General features: G+C 39.5%; 1 protein-coding gene across 1 annotated transcript in view; it reads left to right on the forward strand.

Annotated features, from left to right (window-relative positions):
* The first annotated feature begins 292 nt into the window (after positions 1-292).
* LOC136875472 (uncharacterized) overlaps positions 293-14,897 on the forward strand; it is a 90,909-nt gene continuing 76,304 nt past the window's right edge. The window contains exons 1-3 of the mRNA XM_067149015.2: positions 293-602; positions 944-1,096; positions 1,211-1,451. Coding sequence (XP_067005116.2) covers positions 465-602; positions 944-1,096; positions 1,211-1,451 — 532 coding nt within the window. The 5' untranslated portion in view covers positions 293-464. The remainder of the gene's footprint in view (positions 603-943; positions 1,097-1,210; positions 1,452-14,897) is intronic.

The raw sequence follows: 14,897 nt of genomic DNA on the forward strand, positions 1-14,897 counted from the left end.
TCATCGAACATAGTGGTTATGATTTTGATGGAATTCTTAGAGACCAATAATGCCCAAGAAACTGAATCCACTCCATATTTTAACTTCGTTTTTACATGGACCTCCAAGCAATTTCTTGACTCGGTAATTTTGCTATATGTAATACTACTGGTTCATTTTATTCCGAAGGTTTATAACCTTTGTTTAACTTCATTCTAATTATATTTATCTTCTTTGCTTTGTGTTATTTCATTCATTCTTAGGATTATGATCGTTGTTAGCCATTACTGAACACTCAGCGTTGACATTCAAGGGAAGCAGTGACATGATGTATTCCTGTTTCCCGACAATGAGTGTTGTTGGCGACAAAAAAGTTTGTAAGAGTTGTCAACGGTAGTTGAAGAAGTGATTTTTTGTTTTAAATGTAGTGACTGTGGCTTAAAGTATCGAGATTTTTTTATACTCATTGAACAATAATACTCAATATGTGCAACATACCGCCGAAATTTTATGAACTTTGTCGTCTTTGTTTATCGTGTGATGGTGTGAAATCGTCTATTTTCGATGACGATGGAACTCGGCGCAACTTTCCACTTAAAATAATGACGTGTCTCTCTATACTGGTGCGTATCTTATTACGATTGATAATGATTTTGTATCTACATGTGTTTTGCCTTCCTATGATAAGTAGGTCTTCTGGAACCTGAGTAGATGATAAGATAAGGTTTGATTGTATTGATAGCGGTGTGTACCTGATCCGGATATATCTTTCATAATTGTTGATCACATTTTAATTATTCTTTTTTGTCACTAACTCTATGTTTTTATGTCACTTGTATATAGGCCTGGGTTTGTTTATTCACTTGACAGCTTATGATGTGTGTCTACTGCAGATACAAAATTAAAGGTATTAAGCTAATACTCTGCCTCTTGTTTGTTTGTTTATTTTTAAAAATTTCTCTAGGTATCTGAGGGAGATCTCCTGCCATCTTCAATATGCCATCGCTGTATTTATAAACTGGATGTTTTGTATGACTTCAGGGAAGTTTCAAGAAAGTCTGATTTAATTTTAAAGCAATATTTAAGCTATACAGAACATCTGGCTGAGGTTGTGAAGGTATGTATACAAATATGACAGTGACAAGTTCTGTATGCAATATATTGTGGTGTTGGAAAATTATGTCATTGAATTAAAATAAAACTGTTGTTATAGTCACTGTTTATTCCTCAGGATCAAGGAAAGAGGATTCACTCACCTGATTTAGCTGTTCTTAATAAACAAAGTGCCAAAAATGGGTCTTGTAATGAGCAAGATTCAGTACCATCCCCGTGTGAGAATCGACAATTTAAACAGGAGGAAACTCAAGAAATGACACCACTAGAACTGAGAATAAAGAATGAACATGAAGACGATGCAAGTAGTGATATTTCAAAACCTTCAAGGATAAATGGAGATCATTTTAAAGATAATGGTAATATTTCCTCTTGTGTTCTTAAAAAATAAGAAATGTACAGTCCACTACGACTGGAAGACTGGTGTGGGTTTTGACAACCAATTTCTGTTAAATCAAAAGGACATTTAGTTGTTATTAAATTCATATTCTATGCATGATGGGATCTTATGCTTAACTGATGCACATATTATCAGGCTCACTGGGTACGATGCGCATTGGTATCACCCAAATATCACTGTAAAATTTGTCACAAATGGAACATAATAATTGCTTTTACACATATCAAGTGAAAAATCCCTGGCAAATTAAGAAATACCGTCGTTATTTGAGAAATATGAAAACATACTTAAGGCTTGTACACAGGACTGGTTTATGACGTACTGCGCTGCTGGTGCCGTCTTTTGTTACTTTCTTCTGGTCCAGGGCTAGCACCGTGGAATGGGAGTGCTATGTCTGTAGAATCTCATTATCTTTGTCCATATGACTAGAGTGGCCAGTTCAAACAGCAAAATGGAGGTCAACAGAAAAATAGCATGATCCCTGGACCAATAAATATTTTTATTTCTGTTTGAACGAAAGTAGCTCGATCCCTGGACCAATAAATCACTAGTCCACTGAATTTTTCTTATGTACATTGGCCATACCATTTTGTCGCCTATTAAATATTGCATATCGCGATACAATTCATGAAATGATGATGTTTGACAAGTGAAGCAATGAAACGAAAGCAAAGAACTTCAGTGAACACAGATATCACACACGAAATCGTTGAAAGTGCAAGACAAAAGACATACGTGTGTCACTGTGAGCGCAACACCAAATGTACTTGTAAAGTGGTAAAGTACGTATACATAATATTCTCCAAACATCAAATATTTCTTAATTTGCCAGGGATTTTTCACTTGATATGTGTAAAAGCAATTATTATGTTCCATTTGTGACAAATTTTATAGTGATATTTGGGTGATACCAATGCGCACTATACCCGACTCACTTCATACTGAGTATATGAGGCTGTTGACCAATAAAGCAGTAACAACAGAAAACAAGTAATTGGGTCTTTGGTGTAAGAAAAAAAATGTTTGAACTAGTAACTAATACTGTTGTTCAGGAGTGTGCACTTCAGGCCTACACTGTTTATATTATTATTTTTGAATATGGTAGATCTGTAATCATACAGATTCTCAGGATATTACATCATTATTTTTACAGTTTCAGTTTCCTGGGTAATGTTTGCAAGCTTGTTCCACTCTGTCTTATTGAGATACATGCTTCCTCCAGTGTCCTTCCTCATTCTGCAATGTCCATCCATTTTCTTGGTCTTCCCACCATCAGTTTTCCTGCCACTTGCCTTTCCAAGTTAACGTAAGCTGTCCTTGTTCGCTCTATCATCATTACATGCCTGAACCACCTCAATCTGGTTATGCTGACATGATCTAACAAGTATGTTTCAATCCCAGCTTCCTTTCTAACCATGTCATTCCTTACCTTTTCCAGTTTGGTTTTTGAATTGTGGACCTCAGGAACTTCATCTTGGATGCCTGTAACCATGAGAGCCCTTCTTAGTGGCGTGCAGGTTTAGATACCATAGGTTAAGATTGGTATGAAGCACTGGTTGAACATCACCAGCTTTGATTTTGTTGGTACTTTAGGATCCCAGAGGAGTGTTAGTAATTTCAATGGTAAAAGTGAGAGCTCTTCTGGGCTGATGACCTAAATATTAGGCTCCTTTAAACAATCATTGTCATCATCGAGAGCTCTTCTGCACTCTCTTGCCATGTCCTTTGTGGCTAGTGTGTCTTGAGAAATTGCACTGCTGAGGTATGTAAAAAATTTAAAATTTTCCACACTTTCCAGTGGATGGTTTCCTAGCGTGATGTTCGCTGGTCATCCCTCTCTGTTTATTGCCATCACTACTGTTTTGGGTTCGCTTATCTTGAGATTGAATTCCCGAACTTAACTGTCCATTCATTGAGTCTTAACTAAACTTGTTCCTCAGATTTTTCTCAGATCATATCATCAGCAAAAGCCATTGCATTTAGTTGAACACAGGTTTGATGTTCTTCATTATCTCGTCCATGATGGTGATAATAATAGGGATAGTGCACCGCCTTGCTGGGCTCCACTTTTGGTCTGGAACCAGGATGATGTCAGTCACCCAATTGCGCATATCCTCTCTTGCAATGCTGTCATACGCCTTCTCAATGTCAAGGAAAACCACCAACAGATCTTTTGTCATTTTCCCAATATATTCTCCATTAACAACTTACCAACACTAAAGGTCTGTTTTGCACCTTTAATGCCTGAAGCCATACCATTCTTCTTCTAACTGTGGCTCTAGGGGCCGATGACCTTCGATGTTAGGCCCCTTAAAACAACAAGCATCATCATCATCAGCTAACTGTGGCTCTAAAATAACTCGGAAGATTTTCTGAAGAATCTTAACCCCATGAGAAAGGAGTATTATTCCCCGGTAGTTGGAGAATTTTTTGGGATTTCCTTTCTTAAACAAGGGGATAATGGCACCCTTGCTCCAGTCAGTAGGTATCATGTCATCTTTCCAAACTGCATTGAGTACCTTGTGTAGCCACTGTTAACCCTGGACTTTTACTGCTATAATCATGACCGTGCTGACTTCATTGATTCTTGGAGATTCCCCTTGCGGCATCTTCTTAAGGGCTCCTACTGTTTTTGCCCATGTAATGGGAGGTTCCTCTGTGTAGATTTGAAGAGCTGGTGGTTCTTTTGTTTTCTGATCTGCTTCTGTCCTGTTCGTTGGGTTATCAAAATGGTTCCTCAGAACCTCTCTTATGTCCTCTTCTTTGCTGGGCAGTGTCAGTTGGGATCCTCAATTGCTCCGATGGTTTCAAATTAATTGCTTTTGTTTTTGATCACTCTGAATAATGGTTTCATATTGCCTTTGTAGTCTCCCTCCAGTTTTTGAGAAACTTCTCCCAGCACTTTATCTGCTCTTCTACTACTCTCTCAACTCTGTTTCTTATCCTGGTAAACTTGCTCCCGGTGTCCAATCTTCCCCTCGTCCCTTACCTGTTCTGGCTTGGATTTCTCTCAGTCTAGTTCTTCTTGTGCTATGTTCCTTTCCTTGATTGAGGTTCTTAGGGCCGATTGCAGAAACTGTTTAGATGATGTCTACGGTTAAACAGTGTCAAGTATGGCTGCCGCATTGCAGACTGTGTTTATCACTTAGACACTGTCTAAAATCGATGTTCAACTGGCCATGTTTAAACACTGTTGAGAACACTGTTTAACCTCAAATGTGAGGAGTGAATCACAATCGGAGGTTATGTACCATGAAACATGTAATTTGTATTATCATGTTGAGACGATCCCGGGAAGAAAGGTTAGTCTTCTGCTGCAAAATCTCAGCAGTTCACTTGAAATGTACGGGGAGGTACAGATTAAAATATGATTTTGCTCTTCAAAAGACTTGTTTCTTGAAACTGACAAGTCCAGTAACTGTCAACTTGACTACAATTCTTGTTAACCGATATATTTTGTTATACATGGGATGGAATTATAGGTCACTTCGACTACATATATGTCAGAACTACTTGTCTCAATCGTCAGAGGGCTGTCACACATATCAACCGGGAGGGATTCACTTATATTTACTGCCAAGTAAGCACAGATAATAGCGACAACTAAAAAGTAGGTTGTATGTGTTTTTTTTAAATAGTCACGCCAATTCAGATAAGTTTTTGGCAACTATGAGACAGGAAAAGGCTAATTGTGGTGATGGTGGTGATTATTGTTTAAAGAGGAGGACTGGGGAAGAACAGCCGTGACCATAATAATAGCCCTAGTATTTTCCTGGTGTAAAAATAGGGAAATTATGGGAAACAATCTTCAGGGCTGCCAATGATGGGTTTCGAACCTATGATATCCAGAATGCAAGCTACATCTATATGGCCCATACAACTCATTCGGTTACACAGTAATACTATTGTTTCATCTTACCTTTGCCGAAGCTATTTACGAGTAGATTACACTCATCATAACACTATAATCAAAGCTGCCTTTCCTCGTGCGATAGCTTGTCGCTTTAGTGTCGATAATATTATGAGATTTAATTTCCACTGAAAGCGATATTCTTATCTGCGGGCTAGTCATGCTCATGCTTAACCATAACGTGTAGGAAGAAAACAGATGACTAACATTCAGCGCACACATCAACGAATTTCATTGGTTGTAACAAAGAGTTACGTGAAAAATACTTCTATCGCCATTTTCGAACCAATATTGAAACATTAAATGATGTCTAGTTTAACACCGGCTTAACATTGTTTATGCAATGGAAGACCGTGCCCAACTTAGACATTGTTTAGGTAGACGATGTCTAAGGCTTAAAACTAGTCATTGTTTCTGCAGTTGGCCCTTACTCTTTCGTTCCATCAGGGTGTCTCTTTTTTCCCTTATTCTCGCACTTTAATCGAGGTATTTTTAAATCTTTTCCACTCCACCTCACCATTCTCCACTTTTGTTGGCAGTTGTCCTCTTATATGGTCTCATACCTGCCAACTTTCCCGATTTTCGCTAGTTTTTCCCGCCTCCCGATTATACTATTATTTCTCCCGATTTTTGCTTATTTCTTGGTGAACTTCAGACATTTGTTTTCAAGTCCTGCCATTTCAGCTTTTTTACGCCAGTGGCCAGAAGTCCTTCGCTCATTGGCCGCTTTCAAATGAAGTATTGACATTTTTTAATGCAAGAAATATGTGCGAATGTGCTATGTTTATTGAAACCTGTATATCGACTGTTAATCTCTCGTTCTCGCATGTTATGTTCATGTTCACATACTTTTTTTTAAATTTTGCTTTACCTTGCACCGACACAGATTGGTCTTGTGGCGAATATGGGAAAGGAAAGGCCTAGGAGTGGGAAGGAAGCGTCCTGTCCTTAATTAAGGTACAACCCCAGCTTTTGCCCGGTGTGGAAATGGGAAACCATGGAGAACCATCTTCAGGGCTGCCGACAGTGGAATTTGAACCCACCATCTCCTGGATGAATACTCACAGCTGCGCGCCCCTAACCGCATGGCCAACTTGCCCGGTGATTCTAGAGATTAGTCGCTAGAAATGGAGTCTTTTTTAGTTATTTAGTGACAATTTCAATGATAACGACTAGTGACTTTTCTAGAGATTTTAGGAGCCATTTGGAGACAATTCTGACTAATTTTAAATTATCTCAATGTAAATAAAATAATATTGGTGGTCTGTACATTGCTCAGAATTTTAAAAGAACGATATTTCTGTACCGGTCGTGACCACAGTAACAAGGGGAAATGCAAGTTTTAATTTTTCGTAATTTTTGTATGTGTGTATGCGCATCAAAAGAAAACGGCTGAAGAGAATTTAATTACAATCAGTATATAAAGTCGGGGAATAAGTCCCTACAATCTAGGCCATAAACAATTTTATTCACGCTGAGTGAAATGGTAGTTTCAGGAAAGGCCTAAAATTTAATTCTCAAATATTTGTTATTATTGGCCCTATCGATAAATACTACATAACTAAATTTATATACTATTAAATTTCCTATCATTTATGTCTTATACATTTTTACCGTACCGGCTATGATAACAGAGATATTCATGAATTTAGATTTTTGTTGCTAACTCCATATCAGCGCCGGGTCATGAGAAAATGGGTGGACAGAATTTAATTAAAATCGGTATGTAAAGTCGGGGAATAAGGAACTATAGTCTACGCTATAAATAATTTTATTCACCCTGTTCAAAATAGTAGTTTAGGGGAAGGTGCAAAAATATGTTATTTGAATCACCTATCTTAGCCTATTGGTCATATCGAAGTACTACATAACAAACGTTATAGATAGTACAATTTCCGATTAGTTATATCTTATTCAGTTTTATCGTACCGACTACAATAATATTGGTGGTGATGGTAATTAAATTTTGAAGATGATTATAAGAACGAGAAAAGTCATGAAGGAACGATCGTTCGAATAACAACACAAGAGGGAGTCATGAAAGAAAGGACAACTCATTTTACATTGGATGCTCTAATATCACAGAGTCAGAAGAAAACTAAATGTGAAGGCTTGCAATATAGAAAGCTCATAAAATTGATCAACAATAACATTACATTAACCATTGTTTGTTGTGATGTGCTTTGTATATTCTGCTGCCATTTATCTCCGATAGATGGGATTACTGCTGCGTACTGAGTACGTGTGGCCAAGTTCAGTCCAGCCGCCAGGTTTTAGGCAGGTACTCAATCAGCTGATAGGTTATTATTTCTTTATTTTTATTTATCGTATGATGAAAGGAGAAATATCAGCTATTTACAAAATATGTACAAAAGTACACACATAAAAACACTCTCAAGTTCATAAAAATATTCACAATATTATGTCCAGATGGTTAATCCACTCGACGTCTTCTTGTGTTAGGTTGTGGAGATCTTTCATTGAGCCTCTAAATGCTCTGAGGGGACATTTGAGCACTATATGATCCATGGTTTGCTGTTCTTCACCGTAGTCGCAATGAGGAGAGGACTTCCATCCCCACTTGTCAGTATTGCTCCGCATCTTCCCGGGCCAGTCCTTATTCTATTCGGTACACACCATTGTCGTCAAGGTGAATGAAAACCGGCAGGCTGCTCCCAAGAATTTTTAATTAAGTAATGATGTGTTAAGGAGTTTTGGCTCTGCCACTGATTGTTCCATGCATCTAGTATTTTGAAGCACCGGGCGAGTTGGCCGTGCACGTAGAGGCGCGCGGCTGTGAGCTTGCATCCGGGAGATAGTAGGTTCGAATCCCACTATCGGCAGCCCTGAAAATGGTTTTCCGTGGTTTCCCATTTTCACACCAGGCAAATGCTGGGGCTGTACCTTACTTAAGGCCACGGTCGCTTCCTTCCAACTCCTAGGCCTTTCCTATCCCATCGTCGCCATAAGACCTATCTGTGTCGGTGTGACGTAAAGACCCTAGCAAAAAAAAAGTATTTTGAAGTGATTGTCTTGCAGATTGATTGCTGTTCGCCACGATGGTTGTCTGGACTTTAATCGGTACGGTAATAATATCGGACAGTCTGAATGTATTGGTAACAGTGGGTTGTTTTCAATATTCTTCCATGTGTTCAGCAATGACTGAGATCTTCTTAGGGGAAGGGGGTGGAATGTTACTTAGAACCGAAAGCCAGTGCATGTTAGTAGATCGAATACAGCCTGTGATGAGGTGCATTGCTTGATTGAGCTGTGTGTCAATTATTTTAGTGTGAGCACTGTTTAACCATGTAGAACAGCAGTATTCTGCAACAGAGTACGAAAGAGCCAGAGCTATGGATCTAAGGACTGATGCATTGGCACCGCAGGTGGTCCCTGTTAACTTCTGTAATATGTTGTTCCAGGTTTTAATTTTAGCTGCTACATTCTTGAGATGCATTTTGTATGTCAGTGATCTGTCCAGGGTCACCTCTAGGTATTTAGGGTTACTGCAGTATTGGAGAATCTTATCTCTGAAACTGACTGTAGGATTGTAATTTGCATGTTTGTTCCGTAGATAGAAAGTTGATACAGCAGTCTTTTGAGGATTTGGTCGAAGAGAATTATGTTTGAAGTATTCATCCAATATCTTCAGATCTGATGTTAATGTTGCTTCAGCTTCGGGAAAGCTTTGATCCTAGGCTGTCAAGGCAATATCAGCGAAAATGAATTTCTTGGACTTGGTATTTGGAAGATCGTATGTGTACAAATTAAAAAGGAGTGGAGCCAGCACAGATCCCTGTGGGGAGCCCGTCATTTATTTTGTGCACACTACTTGCAGAGTTTTCCGAAAACACTTGGAAATACCCATTGCTCAGCATATTGCCTATTAGAGTGGTTAGTTCCCGACAGGGGATGACACTAATGAATTTGAGCAGCAGTTTGTCATGCCAAACGGTATCATAAACAGCAGTTAGATTTAAGAAGACACCCATGCTTATCAACTTCTTCTCAAACCCATTTTCAATAGGAGTTGCTACTGCTAGCACCTGCTCCTCACATCCTCTTCCTGGTTTGAATCCAGCTTGTTCTATAGGGGCAACCGTGTTGATGCCTGAGGAGATTTTATTGTAGATCAGTCTCTCTAGCAGCTTGAATGTGACACTAAGGAGTGCAATGGGGCAGTAGTTTTCAACTTTTGAAGGTCTTTGTTTGGCTTTAGTATAGCAATGATCTTGCTTTTCTTGAATAGTGGGGGCAGATAACCTGTTTTTACCATGTTGGAAAAGGTGTTCAACCATCTGACAGTAGCTGGACCACAGTGTAACAGAAATTTGGGGTAAATGCCATCAACACCTGCTGCCTTTCCAGGTTTCTTGCACTTCATTGCTTCTATAGTCTCTTCTGGTTGAAGTGGGGCAGAGAACTCCGATGATTGTGGAGCTGACCTTTTCCTTTTATTCAATTGATGTCGGACTTCTCTTATGATATGTTTCTCCTTTCTTGACTTGGAGGTAGTGATCATGTGTTTGGCCATATCATCTAAGTTTGTTACATTTTTGCCTGATGGTATTTTTTGCTGTATCCAGTTTCTGGATTAAGGACTAGGCCTTTCTGCTGGAGTGAGTATGGTCCAAGGATTCTACAGTTTCTTGCCATTTATTTCGTCTTTCATTTAGTGATTGTAGAAGGCCAGATGCAGTTGCAGGATCACCATTGTCTTCATATTCCTTAAGAAGCTTTTCGCTGTCCTCATTCCAGCCAGGGATGTACTCTTTGCGGTAACCTCTTGGTATGCATAGTTTTGCTGCACCTTTTAGTATACCAATAAATCTGCTGTAGTTGTCGAAAGTGGGATTTATCCATCTTATTTTGGAGTCAGTCTGCTTTGAAAATTCTGTCCAATTTGCTTTGTTGAAGTTCCATCGTGGTCTCGGATAGGAGAGGATAATGGGTATGAACAAACCTGTCTGGAGAATTACTGGCCGGTGCTGGCTGTGAGGAACCTGGCTAGTACTGTGTGATGTACCTCATTGGGAATGTTTGGAGACTGCGTAATGAAGCACAGGTCAGGTGTATAGCCATGATTAAATCGTGCAGAGATAAAAGTTGCCTTATCTTTAGCATCATAAATGAGTTTGAGGTTTTCTGTATCCATCCAGTCCTCAAGTTTTTGTCCATTTTCATCACACTCCTGATATTTTTGCTGCCTGGGATATGAGTGTGATTCCTCAACAATTACTACATTGTCTTATTCTCTCCCTTCTTAACACATTGGTGACGGACTCCAAATGGAGGCTGCTATACCCTGTTGACAAGATTATTCTAGCCTGCAAGAATAAAATTACACTGCTGCACTCAAGCTACTGTAATTTGAAAAGTATTCTATAAGCAGAGCTGAAAGGTGAAGGAGAGTGATATTATTATTGTTTCAATAAAGAATAGACTAGGTCAATGTTTTAGGATTGTTATTTATTTTGCTTATGTTGTGTGTATATAGGTCTCAGCATTTGTTATATTCAAAGTCTGACTACTTGACGTAAGACTTCAAAATTTAGATTTATACGTGGTATAGGCCTACAAGTCGCAGTTATTGAAGAGGTTAGAAATTCTGTGTTGGTAGCTAGGCCTATAACAACATTTATATTATAATACATGTGGCATAAAATAGTATAGTCATTGTCTTGAATAATGTATGTGATGACTGAAAGTTAGCCTACATTTAAATTTAAAAAAATAACATCACCATATTCCAGGTTACATGGTTACACATCAGAATATACAACGGCAGTATCATAAAACTATACATAGAAATGTACTTTTTTATATTATGATATCCGGCTCCGTGGCTGAATGGTTAATGTGCTGGCCTTTGGTCACAGGGGTCCCAGGTTCGATTCCCGGCAAGGTCGGGAATTTGAACCATAATTGGTTCATTTCGCTGACACGGGGGCTGCGTGTATGTGTTGTCTTCATCATCATTTCATCCCATCACGACGCGCTGGTTGCCTACGAGCGTCAAATCAAAAGACCTGCATCTGGCGAGCCGAACTTGTCCTCGGACACTCCCAGCACTAAAAGCCATACGCCATTTTATACTATGACTTACCAGTATGTATATAATCTTAACACGCGCAGAAGATAGAATATGTTTAGTTAACTGACAGGTAGACAAAATTGTATTACCTAGCTTCATATTTATGTTAACATAATAGAAGTTAACATAATATACACCGAGCTCGATAGCTGCAGTCGCTTAAGTGAGTCCAGTATTTGGGAGATAGTAGGTTCGAATCCCACTGTCGGCAGCCCTGAAAATGGTTTTCCGTGGTTTCCCATTTTCACACCAGGCAAATGCTGGGGCTGTACCTTAATTAAGGCCACGGCCGCTTCCTTCCCACTCCTAGTCCTTCCCTGTCCCATCATCGCCATAAGACCTACCTGTGTCGGTGCGACGTAAAGCAACTAGCAACATAATATACTGTACCATTTTACTCGTGGTACTAACAGAAATAAAAACAAAAACCTGCTGCTCTTTAGTGCTGAAAACAAGCAACTGCCGTGGTCCCCAGGTTGTGTATAGCGCTCGTTTAATGATGGCTATGGTTTGATCCCTGCAGTGAGGAATTAAATATTAGTATCGCTATACAACAGGCCTATAGTTTGAGAAAATACTACTTGTTGCTCGGTGAAAACAAGCAGTTAATCTTGTCCCGGAGTACTTGTATTCAGGACTCAATGATCGACCAACCGCGGTTCGATCCCCATGATGTGCGACTAATTCTGTGCCCCAGTTCGGTTAGTTCTGATAGATATCCGCGGTATTTTAAATATTCTGTTTGCTACTATCGGTTTTGCTAATACATTGTTATTAACTGCCTCTTACTTAAAATGGGGTCTAGTGTTGATCATCCATTTCGAAAGCTATATTGCTCTTCATGTAATTGTCCTACCGCCTTTCATCTCGTTCTCTTTTTTAGTACCCTTTAAAATATTTTTGCTGCCTGGGATATGAGTGTGATTCCTCAACAATTACTACATGTCTTATTCTCTCCCTTCTTAACACATTGGTGACGGGCTTCAAATGGAGGCTGCTATACCCTGTGGACAAGATTATTCTAGCCTGCAAGAATAAAATTACTCGGCTGCTCTCAAGCTACTGTAATTTGAAAAGTATTCAAGATATTAAACTCAAACTTGGAACATGGTACTTACCATGTTGCTTAGTATTTCTGTACACTGTGATACCTTTGAAAGCGGTACCCTTCAGTAGCGGCGATTAGTGAGGACAGTTGCCCCCTGCCACTCTGTGGAGGAAAATTTAATTTTTATTCCATTTTAGCTGCCTGAAACAGGGAATCATTAAAAAAAAAAAAATTGTATAAACCCTGTTGCTTTTCAGCTAATTCTTTCCTTTAATTTCTTTAATTATTAAGAAAATTTCTTAGCGGAAGTACGCACAAAATGTTGTTTATCGTGGGTAACCGATTTGTATAGTGCTACAGCAAGTAGTGGAGACCCGGGGAGCAATGTGTAGGATATTCTGCGACGAAGGATAGCAGGGGAATATTTTTGCCAAGATCATCCACTTGTTGCACACATTCGTCAGTCTGGCAGTCTCACTCACTCATTGTGTGTGTTCAGCTCTATCTAGTGTCTGTTACTTTGCGAGTGTTCAGTCAAATACTAAATGACTTTTTAATTGTATACTAACGCCGTACTTCTATTTAATTGTAATACATGTTCCTTTGGTGAAAGTTTTATTGTATAGTATGATAATTCGCGCAGAGAACATCAGAAACTTACCGTTTTATACCTATTTTTTTCAGTTTGATGACTACCCTCCCTCCCCCATTATATCCCTTCGACCCAGGTACTTTTTGTTGTCTATACCTTTCTGCGTCCCCGTACTTCTAATTCCCAATTGCCGCTACCGGTACCATTTACCTCAAAGTATCAATTCTTACTATGTAACGTACGTTTATGTCTTCATCAGCTGTATCAGAGTCATTGCTGTATTCCAACATACAAGATTGTTGCCCATCATTTGACGTAGAAGGACCGAGATCACTTTCCAAATCACTGACATCATTAGAAATATCCAGTTATCCAATTCACTGTCGCTCGATACGTCTAATAATCGGTCTGCACATATTTCATCACAAATACCGGTATCCGTTAGCAACTCGTGTCCTGTGCCATGTTGATAGCTGCATGAAGCACTGAAGCTCTAAATATCCAGTATTATTTTGTTAACAATGTGAAGGATTAGAGAAAGAAAGAATCTTGCCACCGTATTAATTGGGATCAAGGATATATGAGGTGCATAAAAATGAGAATTCTTGCGGCCCGTCCCTTTTAGACGTTGTAGCCTTAAACAGCTATTTGATATTGAGGTTCGACACTGGTGATGTAGGCCCAAGAAGAGCTTGTAGACTCGTAGCATTGCGCTCTATAAACCTCATATGGTTAGAGTAGCAACAATGAACTACGTGCCAGTTTCACTTTGGCAGCAGGTAAGGAGTAGAATAGGTGAGCCAGAGGAGGCAGCTTCCCTGGCAGTAGAAGCCCTTACTGGAAGACAGAAGTGTTACCCGTGCCCAAAAAAGAAAATCGATACACAGTCACAAAGCGTAAGACTTGTAACTTGTCCAATTTGTAAGGAGCACACCCTACGACTTTGCTGCAACTGTGGCATCGAACAGGCCAGAGACGACGACAATGATTAATCATAATTTACATGTGGCATTTGTATTCACGATTTGTGTAATGCATTTTTATCTTTTAAATGAATTAATTTGGAAGTGAAAGAATATTGTCACATAGTGTGTTTGTCCAACCCTTGTCCCGTTGTTCTACAGGGTCAGGTATGAGATGAGTCTGCCGTGGTGGGTTTTTATGACCGGATGCCCTTCCTGATGTAAACCTCATCAGAGGAGTTAATGAGATGAAATGAATGACGTGATATATGATAGTAGGAAGGGAGAGGGTGAAATCCGGTGCTGGCACATAGCCTACTCCTCTCGAATAACACCAAGGGGTCTGCTCAAGGCTTAACGTCCGATGGACGAATCACCATCACCAATGTCATATGCCCTCACTCCATATGTGTACTGCGGAGAGGTTTGGAATTTAATCCAGGCTTTTGGCACGCAATCTAGTGATTAGGAATTGTATACCACCACCTCCCGTACCCTGCCGGCCAACATTCTGATGGTGAATTTTTTGACCAACGGTACTCGAACTGGCTAACCTCAGTGTCAGACCGTTTAAACTTCAACGCTTTAACGATCATGGCCACTAGGCGGGCTGATATTGTCACGTAGTAGTGTTGTATATTATTCAGTAAAACTTTACTGACAGGGGTGCAAAAGAGAGGTTAGGAATGCAACATGGCACAACTTGCATAACATAATAATACACCACACAAGGCTGCCAACTTAGATTTGGCTAGTGACAAGACCATTGATCTGGTTTGGTTAGATTAATGGCTAGTGA

Source organism: Anabrus simplex, chromosome 6, assembly GCF_040414725.1.
Source record: "Anabrus simplex isolate iqAnaSimp1 chromosome 6, ASM4041472v1, whole genome shotgun sequence".
Classification (NCBI taxonomy): domain Eukaryota; kingdom Metazoa; phylum Arthropoda; class Insecta; order Orthoptera; family Tettigoniidae; genus Anabrus; species Anabrus simplex.